The following is a 25255-nucleotide window of genomic DNA, read 5'->3' as shown; positions in this document are numbered from 1 at the left end:
CCCCGTGTCCTCCCCTCAGACCACCCCCGTCCCCGTGTCCTCCTCTCAGACCACCCCCGTCCCCGTGTCCTCCCCTCAGACCACCCCCCGTCCCCGTGTCATCGTCTGAGAGCACCCCGTGGCCCTGTGTGTTCTCCTTAGTACCTGCTCTGGGCCCCCCGTGGTCTCTTCAGTACCTTTCATGGCCCCTCAGGTTGCTCCTCAGAGCCACAAGCTGTGTCCCTCTGTCCTCTGCCCCGGCTCCCCCTCTTGTCCTCAGCACACCCTCAGGCCCTCCTCCTGTTCTCAGCCTGCTCTCCTCAGTGGGCCCTTGTGTTCCCGGTGTGCTCGCCTCAGAGCCCACAACCTCCTCATGGTTTCCTTAGGGTCCCCCTTCCTCTCCTCAGCCTCCCTCGTGTCCCCACATGCTCTCCTAGGAGACCTGGGTGCCCCTGAGCCTTCCTCAGTGATGAACTCCTGATGGGTTTCCTCCTGGCACTGACCCACCCTGCCCCTGACCTGTGGAGGGGGCCCTGCTCCTGCACCCCCACACCCTGCACCCCACATCATACACCCCCACATCCGGCACTCCTGCACCCCCACACCCTGCACCCCCACATCCTACACACCACACCCTATACCCCCACACCCTGCACCCCTACACCCTGCACCCCCACATCCTACACCCCATACCCTATACCCCCACACCCTGCACCCACACTGATGTTGACTGATGCCTCTGTCCTCTGTGCTGAGGGCAGTGCCCTCTCCATGCAGCCTGGCCAGCACCCGCCTCACCCCCACTGTGCACACCAGCCCTTTCCTTGGCCTCTGTGCCTCTCTTGGTGCCCGACAGTGGAAGCTCTCTGTCCCCCAAGCCCAGCCCTTCCGCTCATTCCACTGTCCCTGCTTCCCAGGCCTCCAGTGATGCTCTGTCTTGAGTGACCGTACACTTTCCTGCTTTCAGTGTGCAAGTCCCCATGTGAGAAGCTGATGTCCAAAGGAAGCCTGTCCCTAGGTAGCTCAGCGTCTCTCCCTCCTCAGGCCGGAAGTCGGGACACCCTGCCAGCCCTGAACACAAAGATCCTGTATCCACGTGAGTGCCTGCGTCTCCTGCCCGGGGCCAGAGGGGACAGCACTGTCCGCGTGGCCACAGAGGAGTCAGTGTGGGGAGTGCCACGGCTAGCAAATCCCTGCTGCTCTCCCAGCACTTGGAGGTCTGAGAGATCCCGGAGGCCTGCGGGAAGCAGAGGCAGACTCAGCTCGCATGTGCCTGATACAAAGAGCAGACCCACAGCTGCATACCTGCCCTGGCCTGGGGAGTGGATGCTGTGTCCTCTGAAGGGGCGCTGGGGTGTTCGCTGTTCATGCTGCTGGAAAGCTCCGCTCACACAGGCCTCTGAGGTGCCCAGGGTGTCTGTCCATGGACGGCACACCAGGCCCCGCACACGCACACACGCACGCACAGCCCTCTGCCCTCTGGACGCAGTCTGCCCATTTCTAGATTGAATCTCAGCTCACTAGGAAGGAAATCCCCGAGCTCTTGGGACCTGGCATTCACAGGAAGCTTTGGTGGATGTGATCCGTGACAGAGTCCTGGAACGGGGTATGGGCAGAATGTTCCAGAGCAGGGCTCTCTCTGCTTCAAGCGTTAAGCATTTCAGACTGATGTGTGCAGCTTGAGAGTTCTGGTGACCTGGGCTGTCTTCACGGTGAGGGAGTTTATCAGGAGTGTCTGACTGGGAGCTGTCGTGTCAGCCATTCTAACAGGCCTCCTCTTTGGTGTTCGTTTCTGCTGCCCGTAGGTTTATTCTGAGTCAGTCAACGTGGGCAGGTTAAGGATGGCCCCCGTTGACGTAAAGCTATTGACCTTTCAAATTTGGACCTGTTTGTGTAGGATTTTAAAAATTCACAATTCTATTACTGCTCTGACGAATACATACTGGTCAGCCTGAAAACCAGTAGATTTTCGGAATCCCCCGGGCCAGTGTGTTGCCTCGTGTCTCCCGTCCAGATGTTCGAGCTGGGATGTCTGGTTCATTGCCGGGAGGTTCTGTCATCAGTCGACTCCTGATCAATGCGGACCCCTTCAACTCTGAGCCAGAAAACCTGTGAGTATCGGGGAGACCCTGGGCCTCTGTGAGAAAATGGGGAGCCCAGAGAACAGGTTCCAGGATTAGCTGGAGGAATGAGGGGGGATTTGAGCAGTTGTTCCTTCTCCATGTAGTGTAAGCTGGGGAGGAAGCCTTGGCATTGGGACGTCTGCCTACCCCACGCTGCCTAAGCCAGATCTCTCCGACGGACTCCTCGGCCTGGTGGAACTGCCCATGGGGTTTCACGCTCTGGCCTTGGCGTGCTGGTCACTGGCCTTCCTGCCGAACCGTTTGGTCCTGTGGTGGGCGGAGTAAACGGGCTGCGTCCTCATGTGGCTCGTTCCTCAGTTTCCCCTGAAGATACAGAACATCTGGACGCCTTTTGCAGATTCAGAAGCCAGCTGTCCACCTTCACTGTGGCCTCCAGATGGTCACTCACCGGCAGACCGCTCGCTGACTCTTTTAGATAGCCTTCTCCCGTCTGCAGGTGGCTTCTTCTTGGCTTTTCCCTCTTGCTGGTGGCCAGGGCCGTGGACGGCCTGTGTTTGACCTTCGGGAGACTCTGACTCTTGCCGCTCATCTCTGTGTCGGGTGCAGCCCTTTGGGGGGTGACCTCCCCTCCCCTCAGTTTCCAGGTCTCGAGGACGTCCGTGCAGGAGGCTTGTGGGGTCTGTCCTGTGAATGTAGACCGTGCCGAGGCTACACAGGGTGTGTGAGAAGCTTTCTAGCTGTTTTCTTCCTCTTGGCTGATGAGCCCTGGTGGCACCGTGATAAAAGCACTTAGCGGCTCACCAGAGGTGGGTGCGCACGCATGCTGTCCTGCTGCCCGCTCCCTGGAATCGCAGCCCTGGAGGCCGCGGGCAGTCCTCCGCCCGGCACAGTCCCTCAGTGTTGGAATCGGCTTGGGTGCCGGCGGCTTGTTTTTGACTTTTCCCTTGACTGTTTCAAGCTGTAGGGGACCAGCAGGGAGGTTAGTGCCCACAGGCTGGGCAGCTAAGGATGTCCTCCGGTCACTTTCCTTTTCGTGTGGAGGCTGTTGATCAAGTCTAGGAATGCTTGGGAAGCTCAAACACGTATGCATTTACTGCCCAAAGCCAGTAATTTGCTCCTACTGGTGGCAGCGAAAAATAGTGCACCTCCCAGGAAGACAGCCTGGCAGGTTCCCTGAAAGGTTGGTCAGGTCGGAGGTGCCACTGAAGTCGGTTCCAGCACACAGTGACCCGTGTACAGCAGCCCGAAGCCCTGCCTGGGGCAGTGCGCGCTCTCAGCGGTTCCCTGGCCTTTGACCCCTTGTTTCTGCCCCGTATCAGTTCTGATCCTGTGTTCAAAGTGCGTGAAGTAGAATCCAGCATCCTCACGTCGGAGGAGCATTTTGACTACTCCTTCGAGACGGATTTATTCCTTATTCTGACGGTCCACGTGTATCCTGCATTCTTCTTCGTCTTCACCATTCACATGTCCCAGTTCTTCCGCTCCTTGTTCATTGTCCAGCTTTCCCATGTGTGGAGCCAATGGAAAATCCTGTGGGCTGGGTCAGGAGCACCTCAGTCCTCAGAGTGCTGCCTTTGCTTTTCAACACGTCAGAGGGAAAGTTCTGCAACAAACCTGCCGATTAGGTTTCTTGACTGCTGCTTCCCCGGGTGTTTGGAGAGTCAGTAAAACGAAACCTTGACTTCATTTCTCGAGGCGTTGTGTCTGGTTGTGCATATTCTTGCCCTCTTTGTGTTGAGCTGCAATCCGCATGGCGGTCTGTGATCCTTGACCGCATCAGTAAGTGCCTCAAGACTTCCTAACTTGGAGCGAGCAAGGTTATGTCACAAGTTATTAGCAAATCTTCCTCTGATCCTGAAGCTCTTCATAGACGGCAGCCCCTCCTTGTATAGTGCGTACTCGGCGTGTAGACAAGTTTGTACCCTGATGCACACCTTTTCTGATGTTACAGCAGGCAGGAGCCCCTTGTTCTGTTCCCATGACTGCTGCTTGGTCTCCTGCATGAGTGCAGTGAAGGGCTCTGGAATTTCCATTCTTCTCAGTTTTGTTCATAATTTGTTATGATCCACACAATTGAATGCCTTTGCGTAGTCAGTAAATCCTGAGTAAGTGTCTTTCAGAAACTCTCTAAATCATGAGCCGTCTTTATCAACACCGAGATCCCCCCTTCTACATCCACATGGCCCAGCAGGTCAGCTCCTGCATATATTCCCCCATGGGAACTGAGACACGTGTTTGCATGGAAATGCACATACACGGTTCGAATCCACCAGATGCTCCGCTGGAGAAGGAGGGGCAGTCTTCTCCTGTACCAGTCAGATCCAGTTTGACGGTACACACACAAAATATAATAATAATAATAATAAAAATGAAATGCAGACACAGGTGCTCACAGCAGTAACAAGATAGATAGCTCAAGAATGGAAGCAGCTCCGATGCTCAACAGCTGGTGAGCGGACAGCCGTGTGGTAATCCCACACATCAGCCCGTAAGGAAAGAGTAGGGTACTAGTGATACATGGTATAACACGGATACCCTTTGAAAACATGCCGTGTAGAAAAAGCCACACGTGTGATTTTGTTTTGAGATATCCAGAACAGGCAAACACACAGAGATGGGAAGTGGATTAAAGGGTGGCAGAGGTAGAAGGAGTGGAGAGTGGAGAGTGTGTGGACGTATTTCATCCACACTGACACTGACAGTGGTTGCATGACTCAGGATACACTAAATACACTGAATTATTAACTTATTCATAAGTATATAAAATTATGATTCACAATTAATTATCCGGGGGTGGATTGTATATGTGAATGGTATCTCAGTAAACTGTTAACCCTTCCCTCTTTTAAAACAAAGACGAGGTATGTCCTGAGAAAGAACTGCTTAGAGCTTGGGAGGCCGGGGTGAGGTTGCTGATGACAGCTGGCTGTGACAGACTGGATAGCAGACTCGACCCTGGCTTTGCAGAGAGTATTACACCGAGAAGTGTGTCATGAACAACTACTTCGGCATCGGCCTGGATGCCAAGATCTCCCTGGACTTCAACAACAAGCGTGACGAACACCCAGAGAAGTGCAGGTAGGTGCTGAAGGGGACGGGGAGCCCTGGCCGACCAGAAGGCGCTTTGTGGAGACTGTACCTGGATGGAGGCTGCGGGGGAGCTGGGATGAGCGGGCAGGACGCTGGCGTGGGCGGGGCTCCCACCGTGGGGTGGCCGGGTGGTGACCGTCTCAGGTGGCAGCCAGCCAGCGCTGTTGTCACTGCGGTGAGCTGCTCACTTAACCAGCTAGGGCGTCAGGACCCGCTGAGCGGCCACTCAGGTGCGTGCTTTGGGGTTCATCCACCATAGAAGGAGTCCTAGTGGCACAGCGGTTAAGCACTTGATTGGTAACCGAAACCTGACAAAGATCCTGCAGTAATACCTGGACCAGCGCTGTGAGGAGCCGCTGTCGTGGTCACCTACACAGACAGCCTTCCTGGTCACTGTCACTCCAGCCGGCCAGAGCCCACCTCTGGGGAGACCAGCCTCCAGGGGTCGCTGCTGAGGACATCCGGTCTCCGTTCCGCAGTTATCAGATGCTGGCTTCCCCAGGCCCGACGAGAAGCCAGAAAAGGAAAGTTTCCTCCCTTCTGAGCTGGGGTAGAGCTCTCCTCCCCTCGTGGAAACATCAGGTCGAATGTCCACCCATGCCACCCACAGACTGGTGTGGGGAAGGAGGCTGTGACATCACAGGAGAACTCGCAGGATGCCAGGTGTGCAATGTCCACCATGCCACCCGCAGGCCGGTGTGGGGAAGGAGGCTGTGGGCTGTGATCTTACAGGAGGACTCGCAGGACACAGGGTGTGCACTGTCCACCATGCCACCCGCAGGCCGGTGAGGGGAAGGAGACTGTGGGCTGTGACCGTGTCACAGGAGGACTTGCAGGACGCCGGGTGTGCAAGCAGTGGAAGTACCCCTGGCTGGCCACCCAGCCATCCTCCTGTCAGCCTTTCTGCATCTCGGGTCAGCTGCTGGCTTCTGCCTGGAACTCGTGGTCACCGTCACTTACGGGAAGTCCTGAGGAGTGTCTGGGGAGGAGCTCCTCAGGGGTCACTCAGAGAGTGCTAGAGGCCTCTGCAGTTGGAAACTGCTAGAAAAACTGAAAACCAAGCATAAGGACTCAAAGTCCTTGAATTCCAGGACTCTTTCGTTTAGGAAGTGGTCGTGAGGTCCCAGGAGCTGCTCTGTGACACAGCACGGAAGCGCCGCGTGTTCAGACACCCCTGCCCCTGGAGAAACGGGGGTGAGGCATCCGACGCAGCCGAGTCCAGCCGGGGTGTCTGCCGGAGAGACTGGAACCTGCCAGGGCCTTCCCGCGTCTGGCTGAAGACCTGAGGGATGGTCTACTTAGAAATCTTTCTCTCAGGGTCTGTCCTAAAGTGATTGGGCAGGTGAGTGAAGAGGAGATGCGGACACCTCGCCCCTGAAGAGCTTGTGAGCGCTCAGAGCGGGGTGACCTGAATCCCGTCAGGACTACCTGGAGGCAGTGAACGCCAGGCCGAGGAGAACTGTCCGTGACAAAGAGCGACAGAGGGTGAGGCACCGAGCGGAGCCGCTGGGCCACCTGGTGTGGCGACGAGGTCCTCGCAGGAGCTCATGGTGGTGAGAGTCCGGGCGTCTCTGTGAGCTTGCCCGTCTGGGCTTTGATGGAAAGCACCATCGTCGTGTCCAGTGTTGTTCTCACAGAAATCCCACAAGAGAGACCTGCCCTCTCACAGTGCGGGAGGCCGGAGGGCCCTCGCTGGCTCTGCGAAGGTCATCGTCGCCTCAGCTTCTGCCCCTCGGCTCCCTGGCCTCGCCTTGGGTGCTGGCATCTGCTTTACTGTATCTTCCCTCTGCTGTATCAGGAGAGTTTGATTTGAAACACATCCTGCGCTAATCCTGCCTCATTAACAAAACGAAGATGACCCGTTCTCAAATGGAAGGATAACCACGGGTCTAGAGGTTAGGGTTTAGAACACGTAGATGTTTAGGGGGCTATAATTCAGTCCCTAATATGCAGAGTGTTAAAGCGCTGTTCATATCAGCAGTCAGCAGGTCCTGCCTGGAGGCAGACCGTCAGTTGCTCATGTGCAAGTGTAAATTGAAGCTGAAGAAAATGAAAATAAGTCCCCAAGGTCCAAAGCAGGGTCTTGAGTCTGTCCCCCCTGAGCTGAAAAGCTGTCTCCAGAACAGATTCAAGGGACTGAACGCTAAACCGTCCAGATTCGGATTTGTGGAAGGAGGTGAAGGGTCTCATCCACGAAGAAAGCAAAAAGTCCTTATAAAGACAAGAAGAAAAAGAAAAGACCTGTTTGTGTTTTACTGACTCTGGAAGGCATTCGGCTGTGTGTATTATAACCAGTTACGGCTGACACTGAGAATGGGAGGCCCAGAACCATTATGCTCACACAAAACCTGTGCCTAGAGACAGAAATTGTCTGACTAGAGCAAGGGATTGTGGTCATGGCTTAAAATCAAGGAAGGTGTGTCAAGGCTGTCTCCTTTCTCTATGCCCGTTCAACTTGTATGCTGAGATCATTCCAGAAGCTGGCCTTTATCAGAATGTGGCATCAGGGTTGGAGGAAGACTCACCAACCGTCTGTATTATGGAGAGGACAAAAACTTGCTTACTTAAGTAAAGGAGGACTTGCTCTCTGAGGAAGACGAGGTCACGCTTGCTGGCCTGCGGTGTTCGCCCGCTCGCGCCCCTGACTCACCGCTGTTCACTCTCCCCGCGGAACAAGTCGGTCAGGAAGCCGCGCCGCAGCCACGGCTCTTACGGACACCCGAAAGATGCCCGTGGAACTGGAGGTGGCCATTCACCGAATTAGGATTACCCTAACCAGCCGCAATGTAAAATCCCTGGAGAAGGTGTGTGCCGACTTGATCAGAGGCGCAAAGGAGAAGAACCTGAAGGTGAAGGGACTGGTCAGGATGCCTCCCAAGACTCTGAGAATCACTACAAGGAAGACTCCTTGTGGGAAAGGTTCCAAGACCTGGGATCGTTCCCAGATGAGAATCCACAAGCGACTCACTGACTTGCATAGTCCTTCTGAGACTGCAAAGCAGATCCCCTCCATCAGCATCGAGCCTGGAGGAGAGGCTGACGTCACCACTGCAGATGCCTAAATCAACTATTTTAATAAATGGACTATCTGCTGGTAAAAAATAAAAAGAGGAGGACTTGAAACACTTGCTGCAGCCTTCCATATGAATTTTTGTTGTTGTTGATTGCCTTTGAGTCGAGCATGACTCAAAGTGACCTTATGAACAAAAGGCCTGAAGCCCCTCTTCTTCAACTGTCAACATTTATCCACGTTCACAGGGCTTCTGAAGGCAGGTTGTTGAGGAAGTGGATGCCACTCCTGCTCCCAACCAATATGAACGACATCTCAATATTAAAATAAAACCACACCACCAAAAATCTTCACACTGGGCCAACAGTCAGCATCGTGATAGATGGAGAATAGATAGAAATCGTCATTGAGGTCAAGTAGCTTGGAAGCTCACTTCACAGCCTTGGTACCAACAGACAGGAAACCCAGAAGATGTGTTGCGTTGGGACTCTCTGTCAAGGACCTCTTCAGAGTGCTAATAATCAGTGATGCCGGTTTAAAGACTGAGCCAAGCCGTGATGATTTCGGTTATTTGCTAGGCATCTGGAAGTTGGACGGCTAATAAGGATGATAGAAGAACCGATGGCTGTGTGTTAGGCTGGAGAAGAGCACTGAATACCGCATGAACTGCCCAAGAGTGGACAGACAGTGCGGGAGAAAGTGCAGCCAGGGTGCCGCTTAGAGCCAGGATGATGAGACTTCTCATTTACGATGGCCGTGTCGTCGAGAGGGAGGACGTCCCTCAGCAGGACGGCTTGGCACCGGGACGGCAGCAGTGGCCTCAGGGATGTCAGAGGGTGGGGGTGGCACAACGCCGTCCAGAGGGTCCCTGTGTGTCGTGGTTGCCCCCTGGCCCCTCACTGCAGCAGCTGGCCTAGGATAGGGGGTTGGGCTGCCAACCCCAAAAAACCCCAAAGTGGGACGTTTACCATTCATTTCAGGGGCTGTTACTTTCTTGTTCAAATGAACCTTTTAGCAACAGTTGGCAAATTTGCCAATCAACGTGTGTAAGTCACCTGCCGGTGCGCTGATTACGTGTTTGGCTGGTAACTGAAGGGTCTGTGGTTTGAACCCACCAGCTGGCCCTGGAAAGGAGACTGAGCAGTCTGTTTCCGGCAGTTCCCAGCCTGGAGTCCCCAGCGCAGCTCTGCTCGGGAGGGCTGTGAGAGGGCTTGACAGGGAGGTTGGGTTTTGGGAGGGTGCTGGCTTGAGCAGGCGAGGGTCCCCTCCCCCACGACCCCAGCTGCTGCAGCTCAGAGCCACGCAGCATCATGGCCCCCTCCTGTCGTCCGATGTCTTCAGACGCTGCAGGGACAGCACGGTTAACTGTTGGAAGGTCGCCGAGAACATGCACCTTTGCCTTTCAGGAGTCGGACCAAGAACATGATGTGGTACGGGGTCCTGGGGACCAAGGAGCTGCTGCACAGAACCTACAGGAACCTGGAGCAGAAGGTGCTGCTGGAGGTGAGAGCAGAGCCCTCGCTCCCTCGGGGCTCCCTCGGGCAGGCTCTCCCACAGACGCCCCCCTCAGCCCGGGTGCTTGAACCCCCACGTGTACGCCCGTCCTCTGCTGGAGAAGGACCCAGTGACAAGGTGGTGTGTCTCTCCCCACACCCCCACCCCGCAGTGTGACGGACGACCCATCCCGCTCCCCAGTCTTCAGGGGATTGCCGTCCTCAACATTCCCAGCTACGCCGGAGGGACCAACTTCTGGGGAGGGACCAAGGAAGACGACGTACGTTGGGGTGATCGCTGGGGTGGCCTCCACCCTGAGCAAAGGGTGTAGTGAGAGCCTTCAGGACCATGCGGGGCAGTGGTCAGAGGTCAGGGCCGTGCAGGGCAGTGGTCAGCACACAGGACGGTGTGGGGCAGTGGTCAGAGGTCAGGGCCGTGCAGGGCAGTGTCAGAGGTCAGGGCCGTGCAGGGCAATGGTCAGAGGTCAGGGCCGTGCCTGGCAGTGGTCAGCACGCAGGGCCCTGTGGGGCGGTGGTCAGAGGTCAGGGCCATGCAGGGCCATGGTCAGAGGTCAGGGCCGTGGTCAGAGGTCAGGGCCGTGGTCAGAGGTCAGGGCCGTGGTTGGCACCTAGGGCCGTGCGAGGCAGTGGTTAGTACCCAGGGCTGTCTGGTGCAGTGGCCAGTGGCCAGGGCCGTGTTGGGCAGTGATCAGGCCCGGTGTCCACCTTGCAGACATTCGCCGCCCCGTCCTTCGATGACAAGATCCTGGAGGTGGTGGCCGTGTTCGGCAGCATGCAAATGGCAGTGTCCCGAGTCATTAAGCTGCAGCATCACCGAATCGCACAGGTAACTGCCTGGTGTCATGTGAGGGGCCCTCTGGGGGTGGACACACAACAGTGCTGGGCTATGTGGTGCCAGCGGGCCCCTGTGCGCAGGGACACTGCCTGACATCCTGGGTCCCCCGGCTCAGAGAGGGGAGAGGGCCTGAGGGTGGACTCTGGAGGGGCCTCAAGTGAGCGGTGTGTAACGGCCGGTGTGTCTGCAGTGCCGCACAGTGAAGATCTCCATCCTGGGCGAGGAGGGCGTCCCGGTGCAGGTGGACGGTGAGGCCTGGATCCAGCCCCCGGGCTACATCCGGATTGTCCACAAGAACCGGGCACAGACGCTCACCAGGGACAGGGTGAGGGGGTGCCCCAAGGTCCCCGCATGAGAGCCGGTGGGGTGGGGTGGGCAGGATGGCAGACGGCTGGCCTCCCCTGGAGCTTGGGCAACTTCGGTGTGTCCACTGGGTAGAAAAATGAATCCTGAAGGCCAATAATGACTCCTCGGGGCACAGGGCTTCTCCCTGGGGGTGCTGCGCCCCAGATGCATGGAGGCAGGTGCCGACACGGGGTGCTGTGCCGGGGGGGGGGCACGCCACCTCAAGGCTCCACCCCAGAGAGGGGTGAGCTGGACCCAGCCCCGCCTGCCCTGTGAGGGTGCACCTCTGTCCAGCTGGGGCAGTTCACACCCCATCGGCCTGGCCTGGGCTCTCGGGTGTGCCCCTTGATGCTCTGAACCAGGTCTGGATAGCACTGCCGGGCCTCACCAGGAGGGCGTGCTGGGGGTGTGCTTGGGGGTGTGCTCAGAGAGGAGAGCAGGGCTGACCGCACGCAGACGGCAGAGCAGTAGGACGGTTGCTTCCCGAGTGCGCTCCCGGCCAGCACGCCCTGTAGGCAGGTCAAGGCCCCCTTCTGCTGTGGGCAGTGCTGCCGCCTGTTCTGTGTGGTGGACAGGGTGTGACCCCACGCTCTGCCGCAGGCTTTTGAGAGCACCCTGAAGTCCTGGGAAGACAAGCAGAAGTGTGAGCTGCCACGGCCCCACTCTTTCTCACTGCACCCCGAGGTCCTGTCTGAGGAGGACTCCACCCGGATGAGTCAGTTCGGTCAAGCGGCAGGGGCCCTCATCCACAGGTGGGCCACCCTGGGAGGGTGGGGGGGGTCGCATGGTGGGGGGCCCTCATCCACAGGTGGGCTGCCCTGGGAAGGTGGGGTGTCAGGGTCACATGACAAGGGGCCCTCATCCACAGGTGGGCCGCCCTGAGGGTGGGGGTCACACAGTGGGGGCCCTCATCCACAGGTGGGCTGCCCTGAGGGTGGGGGTCGCACGGCAGGGGCCCTCATCCACAGGTGGGCCGCCCTGAGGGTGTGGGTCGCATGGCGGGGGGCCCTCATCCACAGGTGGGGCTGTGCCGAGTGGATTATGAGTCTCTTCATCCAGAGGGGCTCCGTCATCCCTGACACAGAGTGGCCAGGCGTGGCTGCTCCGGGCCCCTTGGGGGTGGTCTGTGGGATCTCTGCCCCCTTTGTGGCACCCTGGTGTTGCCATGGTTCTTGGTTGTGAAGACTGGCACCCCGAGAACTGGGCAGCAGTGTATCACCGTGCAGACACATTGCAGCCGTGCACACCCGGGGGTGTCTCCTGTCTCGCGGGGGCTCTGAGGCAGCATTGGGCATTTTCAGTCCCTTTGCAGCAAGGCCCCTGTGGTTGGGCCCCAGACCACTCGCTGCCCCACGGGCCGTGTATCTCGTTTGGGGTGTCTCAGCAGGGTCTTTCTGGACAGAGTGGGTCTCCGCGCTGGTTCTGCGGGGACCCCCGTGCTGGTTAGGGGGTGTGCTGGGCCCCGCCCTCCGGCCGCTGTCTGAGCGCGGGGCCTCCTGTCCCCAGCATCCGGGAGATCGCGCAGTCCTACCGGGACATGGAGCAGGAGCTCGCCCACGCCGTCAACGCCAGCTCCAAGGCCATGGACCGTGTTTACGGCAAGCCTCGCGCCACAGAGGTAACTGACTCTGGCCCCCTTCTCTCTGTGGGCAGTGCCCCCAGCCGAGCTGGCAGCCCGGCGGCCCTGTGCCCACCCTGTGTCGTGTCCTCACAGGGGCTGAACTGCAGCTTCATTCTGGACATGGTGAGCAACGTGAGGGCCCTGCGGAGCGAGACGGAGCTGCTGCTGGCCGGCAAGGTGGCCCTGGTACGACGGCCGCCCTCACGCTGCGTGGCGGGGCCCCGGCCTGTGGAGGTGTCCCGGGGAGTTCTGGGGGGATGGAGGGAGCAACTGCCCGGTCACACTGCTCAGTGGGCAGCCAGGCCGTTTCAGATGTGCCGGAAGCCCTCAGCAGTCCTCACTTCCTTGACCCTGTGGGTGACGGTGTCCCTGGTAGTACACTGTGCCTGTCCTCTCCGCACCCACCGCCACGACTCCCCGCCCATCAGCCCCGGTGCGGCCAGGCTCACCCAGCGCTCACAGGCAGAGCCCGGCGAGCTGATGCTCGAGCAGTGGACACTGCCCGGAGCCGGTCGGTGCCTAAATGAGGTCTCCACACTCTGCCCCTTGTTCAGCGCATCGCTGCCATGGGAAGGGTTTCAGCAGCACCTTCCCGTTCTACCTGCCCTGGGTGCATGTGAACAGCCCCAGGTGCTGCTCTGTGACTCGCTTTCCCAGATGCTCTGTCCCAGGCGAGCCTCCGTGTTTAGCAGCCGGGGCCCCACCCACCAGGTGTGCTCTTCTCCCCTCTCCTGAGCAGCAGTTGGAACCCCCACAGAAGGAGCGGCTGGCAGCGGCCCTGGCCGAGATGGACCTGCAGCTCGGGAAGCTGGCAGACACGCCCTGGCTGTGCCCGTCCCCGGAGCCCGGGGAGGATGAGGTGTGTGACTCGGAGCAGCGGCCCCGCACTCCCCTGCCTTGCTCTCCCCAGGAGTAGGAGTGACTTCAGAGGACCAGAGGCGATAGGAAACTGAGCAGGGGGACAGTCAGTGGCTCAGACAGTGAGGCCAGGGCAGCATGAGGCCTGGAGAAGCCCCCTCCCTGGTGGACTGCCTGACGGCTGGGGCAGCCAGCCTGCTGTGAGAGTGGAGGGTGTCTGATGGTGGAGGGGCGCAGCCTGCTGAGAGGCGGTGGATGTCCGATGGCGGGGACACCCAGCCTGGAGAGGAGAGTGAAGGCTGTCTGATGGCAGCGGCACAAAGCCAGCTGAGAGGTGGTGGATGTCCGATGGCGGGGGTGTACAGCCTGCTGAGAGAGAAGGTGGACAGTAGACTGAGGGTCCACAAAGGCTTTGACTGTCACATATACTGTGACTGAAACACTTTTAATTTAAAAAGTTTTAAAAGCAGATTATCTCCAGGTTGTGTGCAGCTGCCACACACGCGCAGACCACCACGCGTGGCTCCCACTTCCTGAGCACGTGCTCACTCACACACATTGTCAGAATTTTCTCTCACATACACATGTCCGTACTCTGTGTAGCGTTCTCTCTGTCACCCATAGAAGCACACGTGCACACACACGTGCACACACACGTGCACACACACGTGCACACATCTCTCTCTGAACTGCTGTGGTTGAACTGACTCTCACGTGGGCCTGAGGCATGAGTGAAGGCTGCAGACCTGAAAGGTCTCCCAGGTCTTCCAGACCTTCCAGCCTCATAGGAGTTAGACACCTGGCCCTGTGGCAGGCCGGATTCTCTAGAGAAAGAAGATCAAGCAGCCTTTGTCTCTCTCCGTAGGGAGTTCAGGTGGCCTAGTGTGCAGGTGGTTGTGCTACCAACTCACAGACTTGTAGTTCGAATCCACCAGCTGCTGTGTAGGAGAAAGGTGGGCAGTGTCCTCCCGTGCGCTTTGTAGCCTCTGAAAACCTGCTGGGAGATGAGCTCGCTCTCACTCATGAGGGAAGTGCGTGGGGGCCGCACAGAACTTGGTAACAACTTGCTTTAAAACCATTTAAAAAGTCTCAGTGTGTGTGAGAGGCCCTCTGAGGCCGGCCAGTCTCCAGTGCACACATACGCGTGTCTTCTCTCACTCACGACCCCGGTCCGTGTGTCTAACCCCCAGGAAAGTGGGGAGAGCTGGTCAGGACCCTGCAGGTGGGCGTCAGCTGAGGGTCCTGGAAGTAACTCACCGAAGATTCTGGAGACATAGTGGCCTTCCTGCCCCCCGCACCCCTGCAGGGAGGTTATTGTTGTGTGCCATCGAGTCAGAACCGACCCATAGCAGACCCTCCAGTGGGTTTTCAGACACAGGAAATGACACGAGAGGTGATTGTCCATCTTTCTCCCTCAGAGCAGATGATGAATTTGAACCGCCTGCCTTAGGGTTCACAGTGCAAGTTCTTAGCACTAGGCTACCAGATTCCCCCCCAAGGGAAGGGGAGAGGACGAGCACAAAAAGGAAAGAGGCCTTCAGGGCAGGGCGAGGACAGAACGTCCATCAGCGTCCAGACCTGAAGGCAGTGAAAGTCCGTCAGACCCCTGCTGACAAGTACGGTCAAGGGGAAAATGAGCAGAACGAAGTGACACGGTCAAGGGTAGAATCTTGTTACAGAAAGTCATATCAAGGTACCGTGTACACAGAGAAGGTACCGTGTACACAGAGGGTACCGTGTACACAGAAACGTGTACATTTATGGAACTGTTGAATTTCAGAGAAATTGCTAATTACAGAAATGTAAGCCGTAAAGACATTTGTCAAAGATCCCTAAGTCACTGAACAGAGTGCAGAATGCTCTGTGAATTCCTTCCAAGGGAGACACTGCAGAGTCTAAATGATTTCTTCACTAGAAATAGTGTACAGGCTGGAGAGAGATGACCATTTCCCTTTCATCCTTCACAGCGGGCACCTCGGATTCTGTAACACTGTGTCTCAGTCTGAAAGTTACAGTGCTTACGATTAGAAACATTCTGATTTTAAATATAACTCTCGATTCAAATTCAGACTCTTTCTTCAGAGATCCTCCCATGCACAGGAGCTTCACGACAGGAGGGAGAAGGTGGGGATGGGACCACTGCTGTCCTGAAAACGAGAACAGATGTTGTGGGTGCCCAGATCAAAATTCAGTAACTTCAGGACACTCACATAGTGGGCACCAGACATTCTGGGTAATGTAATTCATGTTAGTGTGTACGAGTCATTGAGTCAAACACTGATAGTCCTTTGTAAACACTCTCTCTCTCTCTCTCTCTCTCTCTCACACACACACACACAACACACCTGACTGCTGACTGAAAGGGCAGAAGTTCAAGTTCACCCAGGGAACTTTTTCTGAAAACTCACCCACTGAAACCCTGTGGGGCGCAGGTCTACACTGATGAACACAGAGTCTGCCAGGAGGCGGTGTTTTTTAAATGAAGCAGATTTAAGCAGATGTCGTCTGTGGTGGAGCGCTGTTAGACGCAGGGTGACAGGCTGAATACACAGATTGGATACTTGCCTGGCTCCTAACAGAGAGCAGTGGGCAGAGGCTCATGATTCAGGGTCACTGTGGGAACCTGGGCCCGACCAGGCCCGAGAGCTGCTGACCGTGGGAGCCCCAGGGGCCACGTGCAGGGATGCAGCTGTCAGAGCCGCAGTGGGAGGCCGTCCAGAGGACAGGCAGCGTTTTTTAGGAATGGAAGGAAAGGAGTGAGCGAGGAAGAGCCAGTAGCCAATGCGGCAGCTGGGAGAGGGCGCTGGCAGAGCGGAGGGAGCGATGAGGCAGTGAGTCGTGGTTCTGTCACGGCGCTGGCGTTTTTGAAGGGAATTCTCATTGTGACGGCAGAGCTGGTGGTCTGCTGGGGTGGGAGCTGTGCTGCCCGCATGAAGGTGTTCAAGTCCCCCGCAGGCCTGAGGGAGGAAGCTGGACGGCCCGTCCTGGGTGAGGATCCTCTGAAAACCCCTGGGAGATCTGCTGTGACTCAGGTCCAGTGCAGCACTGTGTCCGAGTTTGAGTATCCTTGGAGTTGCCTGTGAGAGTGGAGTATTTAAGAGTGGAGTAATTTGATGTCTGAGCTTGATTTTTAAAAGGAGGTAGAATACCACTAGGATGGCTGTTACCAGAGAAATGGAAATGAAAAAGTGTTGTTATGGAGAAATTGGAGCCCTCACCTGCTGCTGGCCGGACTGTAAAATGGTCCAGCTGCTGTGGAAATCAGCGTGATGGTTCCTCAAAATGTTAAACTCCAGGACGCGGCAGTTACGCTCCGAGGGACACATCTAAGACACTTGTCCGTTCCAGCTTATTCCCATGAACAGGCACGTGTCCATTACTGGTGAGTGGAGAAGTAACACGTGATCTCCCCACACGACGGGCTGTTACTGAGCCGTAAAGAGAAGTGAGCTTCTAACACCTGCTGTGGCAGGTGACCCTGAAGAACTTTGTTCTCAGTGAAATGAGCCAGACACGCGAGGATAATTGTATAATCTCACTTAGGTGAAATCGCCAAAACGGCCGAATGCATGCAGACCGCAAGGCACTAGTGGTGACCAGAGGCAGGTGGGAGGAGAAACGGGGTGGGTGGGGGGTGGTTGTGTTTAGGGATGCTGAACCCCTGCTCAAAATGAGGAGCCTGGAAACAGAAGGCATTGTCCACGGAAAGCGGTCAGTGTCACTGGACGGGGCTTATAAAAATGGCTGAAATAGCACAAGCTTTGCTCTCACTCACGGCTGGCAAGTCAGAACCGACCCCTGGCTGCCCGTCCCGCGGCCGCCCCTCGCTTTGCCAGAGGCTGTCAATTGCATGGAGAGATCCCTGATCTCCTGCAAAGCTGCTGGAGGATCCGACCGCCAGGGACGCACCACCTTGGTGTTTGCAGCACGGCTCTGCTCACACTGCGTCCCCGGAGCGGAGTTCACGTCACGTCATTGTACTTTGGGTTTGGGGTTTTCACTCCCCTCTGCAGCTGCCAGACTGTGTTTTTGTCGTGTCCTGTGGAGTCAGAACGGGCCCCGGCTGACCCCCCAGCACGTTTCACAGGCAAGCAACTTGCACATGAAGGAGACTGTCCGTGGTCTCCCATGGAGCAGGTGGTAGATCTGAACCTTGTACCTTTGTGTTGGCAGCCACCAGAGGCCCCACACTATACACTTGTCTAAGTGATGCATACTCATGTAGTATGTAAGTGGGTTGTGTGGTTTGCAGGATAGTGGACAGCACTTCCATTAGTTGTGTTAGTACAATGGTATATTTCACCATGCACCAAAAAAAAAGAACAGTAGGAGAACTAAGATCGAGAAAATATTTATAACCCAGCTTCACTGTCACGCTAGGAAGGGATAACAGTTACATTAAAAGTTAGGAATGTGCGTAACTACTGTATGTGAATTGAAAAGAAATGGAAATCAAAACAAGTTATTAAAATAATGAACAAGATTTCTGAGTTATGTGAGAGACATCCCCCTCCTGCCGGAGCCTCCGAGGGGCAGGCTGGGGGCGCAGCTCAGCAGACACTTCCCCCCGGGCAGTTGTACCTTTTTTGAAAAGAAAACACAGTAAGTGAAGTTGATGAGGTGTTGAAGGAAATAAAGGTTAGAATTAGAAGTAAAGTGTACCTAGTTTAAGAAACCTGTAAAATAAGTCACTTCCTTGAATAATGTAGAAAATTCTAGTACGATGTCAGGAGTAAGACAAAGAGGCTTGCTGGGAAATAGTTACAGCTGCAGGTGGAGACCTGGAGGCCATAGAGTCCAGCATTGTGAGAAGAGGCGACCTTGTCCTCCAGGACGTTATCAGCAGATTACGTGCAGGCAGTGGCAGTTACAGTTTGTAAGGGAGCGAGTCTATTTCCTACGAGCTGTGTCTTGGAGCCCAGCTCGTGAGCGATTGTCAGAAGTAGCTCCGTATGCGCTGAGCAAGGCTTTGCCCAGGACCATGATGCTAAACATTTCCTCACAAGGGTCCCTTAGTTTTCTCAAATAATCCACACCCTTGGCTTCTCCACTCCTAACCCAGGGTCCGTTTTGAGAGCATTCCTGGAACTCCAGACATGCAGGATAAGCTAATGTTTACTTTTAAATAAAGGATGGAGGTTTGTCTCGGACCCAGGTGAGCCCTTTCCAGGCAGGCGGAGCGGAGCAGCTCAGCCTGCCTCGGTTCCCGTTGATTGCGGGTCTCTGTGGCGCTCCCCCCGTGGCCATCTGCGGCTTGGGCGTCTTGTTGAACCTTCGTGTAGTTGCTCATACGTCTTGCAGAACCTAGACCTCATGGACTGGTGTTAGTGGCAGCCAGGTGCCACCCAGTTGAGCAGGCTCTTTGCTGCGGCCACGCAGATCTGCTGGTTGTGAGGTCAGGGCGTCTGTAGAGTGTGGTCGTGCGTGGAGGGACCACTTGGCATGAAGAGCAGCTTCGTCCAGGTGAGAGGTGCTTTCTCCAGCGTCAGAGTTCCTGGACAGGTTAGGGGTTTGGTTAAACGTTAGGGAAATGTGCATCTGTAAGGTCTGAAAGAATTCTTTTCTTAATTAAGATAACCAAACCCGTTACAACCAGAAGTAGACTGTTAGGTAAACAGCTGAGCCTATCATGGAAAGCAGAGTCAGGCCAAGGGGTATTGGGCGTTCTCCCTGTAACAGACGCAGGTAACCTGATTTTACTTGGACTGCTGGGGGACTCGAACCACAGGAAGTATGGGTAGAGGATACTGATATTTAAATGACGTCTACAAATTGCTTTGATCTCATAAGAAATGTGCATGTTTTATAAAGGGAACAAAAAAAATGGATATTGCATCATCACTACTTTTTAAAAAGCATGGAAAACCAAGGGTACATGAATAAAAATTGAGACTAAATAAAGGGTGAGAGATTTCTGCTGCTTTACCAGAGCAGGCCTCTGCGGCCCAGCATCCAGCCGGGACCCCGGGCAGGCCCCCAGCTCAGAGATCCTCCGGTGACTTCTCCCTTCCCCCTCCCACAGGGTGTGATGCTGGATCTTTCCAAACGCAGCCGCAGCGGCAAGTTCCGCCTGGTGACCAAGTTCAAGAAGGAGAAGAACAACAAGAACAAAGCCGCCCGTTGCAGCCTGGGAGCCCCGGGTACCTGCCACCTCCCGCCACCTCCCGCCGGCCACCCTGACTCCTCTGCCGGAGTCTTCCCCCTCCTCCACCCTGCACCCACCCTGTCCCCTTCTCCACTCACTCCAGCCACTCGAAGCTCTGTAGCCCCAGACCTTCCTGCCCTGTCTGCCACACTCAGCCCTGGTCTTGCTGACCAGGAGGATGTCAGGATGAGGGTCCCGTGGGTCCTCCTGCCCAGGACTCGGGGTGCAGTGCTGGGGTGGGGACAAAGGTGACTGACAGCCTTGTGTATGTACACGCACACATAGACACACACTCTCACACACTCCAGAGCCAGGCCGCCTGTCAGCACCTGTCGCTGGGGCCACTGTACAATCAATGCATTCGTTGATCTGCCTGGGCCCGAGGCCGCCTGTGATTGTGGGCAGCGCTGTCCTGTGCCAGTAAATCGGTGCTTCAGTCTCACTCGGAGGTGTGGGTGTCGAAGGCCGCCTCTCAGGACAGGCTCTGGGATTTTCGCGCATGGGTGACAGGAAATCGGGGTGTACCTGATTGTGGCCAATCACGTGAATCCACACCCTGCATGTCACCTCCTGCCAGGTCTGGTCACTCCTGCTAGCCGACACTGTGGCCAGGCGACACGGCCCGTGTTTGGGCCTTCACCCCTCAGTGTTGGGAATGTCCTTGCTGAAAGCCGGTGACCAGCCTGGCAGGATGGCCCCGCCGCTGCCCGCCCGCTGCACTCTGCCTCCTGTCGCCCTGGGTGGCGGGTGCGCACACTCACCGCTCCGCTTTCCGTCCCTGACAGTGCACCTCTGGGGGACAGAGGAGGTGGCTGCCTGGCTGGAGCACCTCAGTCTCTCTGAGTATAAGGACATCTTCACACGCCATGACATCCGGGGCTCTGAGCTCCTGCACCTGGAGCGGAGGGACCTCAAGGTACATGACAGCCACCTCCCGAGGGCCCTGTCCCCGCTGCTGCGCCCCGCGGGCGGCCCTGGCCTGGCATGTGGCCCTGCTTCCCGCTTTCTGCACACGTGGGAGAGAAGGGCCTGCCCTCGGCCTCGCATGGACGCGCGGGCGGACACTGCGCACAGTGTGGCCGGTGCAGACGGGCAGGGTGCGCGGTGCCAGGCCCAGGCAGCAGCGGGCACGGAGTCCGCACGACGGGTGTCAAGTTCAAAGCCACTGCCATCGAGTGGAAGCGACCCTCCAGGGTTTGGGGGTGGTCAGTCCTGCAGAACCGCTCGCTGGTGGATTCGAACTGCCGGTTAGGCGCTGCCTTGGGGTGGGCAGCCCCACCGCGGAGCCCTGCCTAGTTAGGAACATCCCCACTTGGGGGGAACCTCCCCTAGACTGGTCAAGCCGAAGATGCGGGTCGCAGCCTCAGCCAGGCCGAGGGGCTGTGCAGTCGCCCCCGGGTCCGGGCAGCTGCGCTCGGTCTTGGTGGTCGCTCCGCGCTCAGAAGGTCCAGCTCCGGGCCTCCCGGGGGGCTGTGACCCGGTTCTCGGTCGTTCTGCCCGAGTGACAGTGAGTGCCGAATTTGGGGTGCCGTTTAAGTGTCGAGGCGAGTGCCAAGATGAGTCCGGGAGAGAGGGTGGGCAGTTCAGTGGCCAGACAGGTGGCCTTGGTGACAGCCCCTCGCGCTGGTGACCGCCAGGCCACTGCGCAGGCGCCCAGGCATCAGTCATTTTTGGGGGAACCACCTTCCCGCTTGTCTGTGACATTCGGGCCGAACCTGGTTTGGGCCCAGAAAGGTGACAGGCCCCTCTGGGTGCCCTGGACAGCGGCCCCATCTGCGCGCCCTCGCCATGCTGCGCGCTGTCCCCGCCCTGCGCCCGCACCCACCACTGTCCTCTCTCCCGCAGGACCTGGGCGTCACCAAGGTGGGCCACATGAAGCGGATCCTCTGCGGCATCAGGGAGCTCGGCCGGGCCGCCGAGGCCTAGCGACGGCGCTGAGCTGCGTGCGCGCGCGCCACTGACGCCATGGTGCTACCGGCCGGGGCGCGGGGGGCGGCCCCTCGTGGGACGGCCCCTCGGTCCAGGCGCCCCATCCGGAGAGGGCGCACTGGCCAGGGACCTCCCTCTGAGTGCGCGCGGGTTGCGTCCGGGGGTGGGGGGGCTGTCTTGAGTCACTGGGGGGCAGGGGGACGTGTCCACATCTAGTGCCTCAGAGGGGACACCCACTTCATGGCCCCCACGTGCCTGCGTCCCCCTCTGCTCCAGCCGCAGTGGTCATGAGAACTGAACCCCTGGGCCGGAAGGGGAGTTCCACGCTGGGACTTTTTGGCTGTGGGGGGCAGAGTCTTGGGAATGGCCAGTGACCTCTGGGCCTCTTTTGTCCCTTCCAGACATGCTTACACCTCAGAGAGTACGTTCTGGGGAGTGTTTCCCCACAGAGAGCCCTGCCCATCTGAGTCCCCCGTCCACCAGGGCCCCTGGGCGATGCCCCTTGAGGGCCTGGCCCTGGCTGTGGTGCTCTGCCCTGAGCCATGGCGCTAGGAGAGCTCGGCTCCCTGCTCGGGTCGGGGTGTCCTCCAAGAGGTCAGGTCCGGGGGTGGGGGGCAGAGGCTCAAGAGGGGTGTCCCTCACCCCAGGGCCGTGCTGAGTCCTGCCACCAGCCCCAAACCCAGGACCTCCCCGGCCCGCAGGATGGGGCTTTAGGACTAATGAAAACGCACCCTTGTCCTGGCCAGCAGGGCCTTGGTGGCTTCTAGAAGGGATGTGGGGTGGGGACACGGTGGCCTGTCTGTGCCTGGGCTCCAGGCATTCTGGGAGGAGTCTCTCAGAAACGTGCTTCCCCAGCTTGGGAAGGAGGAGTGGACAGGCCCCGAGGAGCAGCCACCCTGCAGGGTAGGGCAGCATCCGGGGTCCCCGGTCCCCAGTGTCTGTCCCGGGAGCTCAGCTCCAGTCTGTATTGTTATTAGTCGTCAGTGATTAAAGCTGGCATCTGCGGATGCCTGTAGTGACCTGCAGTCCCCTTAGGTTTGAGGAGTGATGGGTGCTGTGTGACCACCCTGGGCCTGCTGGGCTGTGACCCGAGGCCTGGCCTGAGGCTTCGTGCCCTCTGGGGGCCCTTCCCCTGTATTTATAATCTTAATTTATACCCTGTGAGAGAGATGCCCCTTGTATGTTATGTACATAGTCTGATCGGATGTTGTACAGAAGTCCTTGCTGTGAATAAACACACCTGTTTCGGACCTGCGTCTTCCCCGCCGTCTGTCATTCTTGTCTTGCCTGCCGGGGTCGCTTTCCAGCTCCCCTAACAAGGAGTGAGGAATGCCGAGTCCAAGGTAGGCAGGCGGCCACTGTTCTTCAGGTGCAGCTCTGAGCTGTGGCAGGTGGTGGGGTGTGAGGGGCAGAGCCAGAGGGGAAGGGGCAGGCTCTGTACCCAAGTCAGGACCGTCGTGGGTGAAGGAGAGCTGAGTGGGCCTGGGAAGGGTTGGCCTCTCCAGCAGCTCCCCGTGGGGGCCACTGGGGTGGTAGTGAGGGGCACGTGGAGCTGGGGAGGGCGAGTAGGGAGCCTGATGGGGGTCAGTCCCACCACAGTGCTGCCAGCTCACGAAGAGCGTCCAGGACTGCTGGGAGGGACGACTTTGGCCTTGGGGTTGCTGCTGACGGGAGCACAGCCATGTGTCACCCAGTTCCAGGACCGTCACCAGCAAAACCGCAGGCTGGTGGAGGGCTGGGTGACTCAGTTCCAGATGCGCTGGGGTGGCCAGTGAGGCGCCTTCTGCTCAGCAGAGCGGTCCTGCACCCACCACTCACCCCATCCTTGTCCTTCGTCTCTGGTGGGATTTAACACTCTCATTCGGCCAGCGCAGGTGCTGACCAGGAGGGCCCACCTGCCAGAGATCGGGCCTGGGCACAGGCTAGGTGGACACCAAACTGCCCTTTGGGGAGGACTCGGGAGGCCAGGACCGTGTCCCTCGGCCTGTGAAGATGTGCAGGGGTGGTGGGTGGGCTGGTGACCCTTTGGGCCCTCTCCTGGCAGGGGCAGGTCGATAGCAGAGCTGAGGTCAGCTCTGGGCTCCCCTGGGGGGCTGGCATGCTTAAGGTGGTGGCACCCCCTCAGGAGGTGGCAGGACAGGTGTCCACTCTGAACCCCAAGCTCCAGTTTCAGGAGCCAGGATTTGCCACCTGGGTCTCGTCACTTGCCATGACCTCTGGGTGGTGCAGCTGGGCCACATCTGGTGGGTGACACCCAGGAATGACACAGCCCTTGAGTGTCAGCGACCTTGTAGTGCAGCACCCAGGCAGCTCGCACTGACCTCGGGCCTGTGTCCTGGCCGTGCTGGGATGGCAGAGAGACCGAGCTAAGCTGCCTGCATCCTCTTCAGAAGTGGATCCCTAACTTGTCACCTACCTTATTTGTGTTAGAAAAACCTGTTGCAGTGTGATGAGTGCTTTTGTCAGCTCACCCAGCACAGCCTTAGAAGGCAGGAACAGCACGATTCCTTCCAGTAGGTTTCCCCGTGAGACTGATTTATTTAAACCCAATCATGCTTTTATCACTGCAGCCACACTGCAAGGGAACATCCCATGGGGATTCTGCTGGGGGGGGGGGGGGGGACAAAGTCCAGAGAGGTTTCTGCTCTTAAACCAGTATGAATTCTTAAAACTCGTGAAACAGCATAAAGTAGAAACCAAAGGCTAAAACTTCAAAAACGGTTTATTTTTTTTCTTTTACAAAATCTTGGTTCTTTCCCTGGAGGCCCCATTCCATTTCTGAATTTAAAAACGAAACCAAAACAAAAGTGAGCTGGCAGGGCCAAGGCTCCCAGGGCCCATGGCTCCAAGGCACCGTCTGTGTCGTTTCAGGGAGACCTAGGTCTTCTCAAAGCAAAGCCTTTTGGTGTTACAGGAACATGGTCACTGAGGGGGCTGTCAGGCGGTCAGTGAGGCTCGGGCGGGAGGCAAAGGGACACTGACACATGGAGGGGAGCCCGGCCACCTCGTGAGGCAGTCAGTGTCTGCAAGCCCGAGGGCAGCGTGCTGTCAAAGTCCAGTTTCTTACAAAGCAGCTCCAGGTGAAACCAGCGCCTAGCGCTGACACCCGGGACTCGAGGCTGTGGCCCGTGGTGGACGGGGCTGGCGGGGACACTTTCTGCCAGGTCGGAGGGCAGGGGCACAGGGCTTGGACCACCTGTAACCGCTGACTCACACACATCAGCAATCAGTGGTCCTGAGAGGGAGGCAGGGCCGAGGGGCCCGTCTGCAATGAAGGCTGCTCACTGAGCGGGGTCACCTGTCAGGGGCCAGTCTCGTCACTTCCATTCGGAGGGGCCTCTGTTTATGGAGCTGCAGGACACCGTTGACCCTGGACAACGAGCTGCCCCCATGGCCGCCCCTATCCCAGCCTCCTGCCCGCTCTAAGTCATCTACCCAGCCTTGGAGGGGCGAGCATGGGACAGGTTGGACCAGCCAGAGTCCCTCCTGTGACAGGAGAGCCCACGTTATCAGACCAGAGAGCCACCAGCAAGCGTGTGGACAAGTGACCCGACAGAGCTGTCGAAGACCGCGGTCAGGGCTCGGCATGTGCGTGGTCTCCGCACGTGGGACCAGTCATGTGAAGGCAGTGCACGTCCTTACAGAGAACACAGGAAAGTGCTGTGACGGGCACGTGAGGCTTGGCAACAGTGCAGCTGGCACAGTGTGGAAAGTGCGTGTGCTGGCCTGAGAACAGTGGTCAGTGCCGGAAAGCTGAGGACAGGGAATCAGCAAGGCCACCAGCTTCCAGGGACCTTGGCCAGGTGCTGCCCGGGGCACGTCCTTGAGGCGGGCAGCGGCTAAGG

The 25255-nt window shown here is 57.7% G+C and overlaps 1 protein-coding gene across 1 annotated transcript in view; it reads left to right on the top strand.

Moving 5' to 3' along the window:
- Nucleotides 1–21407, top strand: part of DGKD (diacylglycerol kinase, delta 130kDa) — an 88175-nt gene extending 66768 nt beyond the window's left edge. Inside the window, exons 17-30 of the mRNA XM_006893531.1 lie at nt 947–1075; nt 1994–2090; nt 5031–5141; nt 9570–9666; nt 9830–9937; nt 10390–10503; nt 10703–10837; nt 11458–11609; nt 12364–12475; nt 12572–12664; nt 13218–13337; nt 19359–19476; nt 20267–20397; nt 21327–21407. Coding sequence (XP_006893593.1) covers nt 947–1075; nt 1994–2090; nt 5031–5141; nt 9570–9666; nt 9830–9937; nt 10390–10503; nt 10703–10837; nt 11458–11609; nt 12364–12475; nt 12572–12664; nt 13218–13337; nt 19359–19476; nt 20267–20397; nt 21327–21407 — 1598 coding nt within the window. The remainder of the gene's footprint in view (nt 1–946; nt 1076–1993; nt 2091–5030; nt 5142–9569; nt 9667–9829; nt 9938–10389; nt 10504–10702; nt 10838–11457; nt 11610–12363; nt 12476–12571; nt 12665–13217; nt 13338–19358; nt 19477–20266; nt 20398–21326) is intronic.
- Nucleotides 21408–25255: the final 3848 nt, after the last annotated feature.

This window comes from Elephantulus edwardii, unplaced genomic scaffold (assembly GCF_000299155.1).
Source record: "Elephantulus edwardii isolate Elephantulus edwardi_28Jun2011 unplaced genomic scaffold, EleEdw1.0 scaffold00127, whole genome shotgun sequence".
Lineage (NCBI taxonomy): Eukaryota > Metazoa > Chordata > Mammalia > Macroscelidea > Macroscelididae > Elephantulus > Elephantulus edwardii.
The sequence above is the reverse complement of the archived record's forward strand: the minus strand, read 5'-3'. Positions and strand labels throughout refer to the sequence as shown.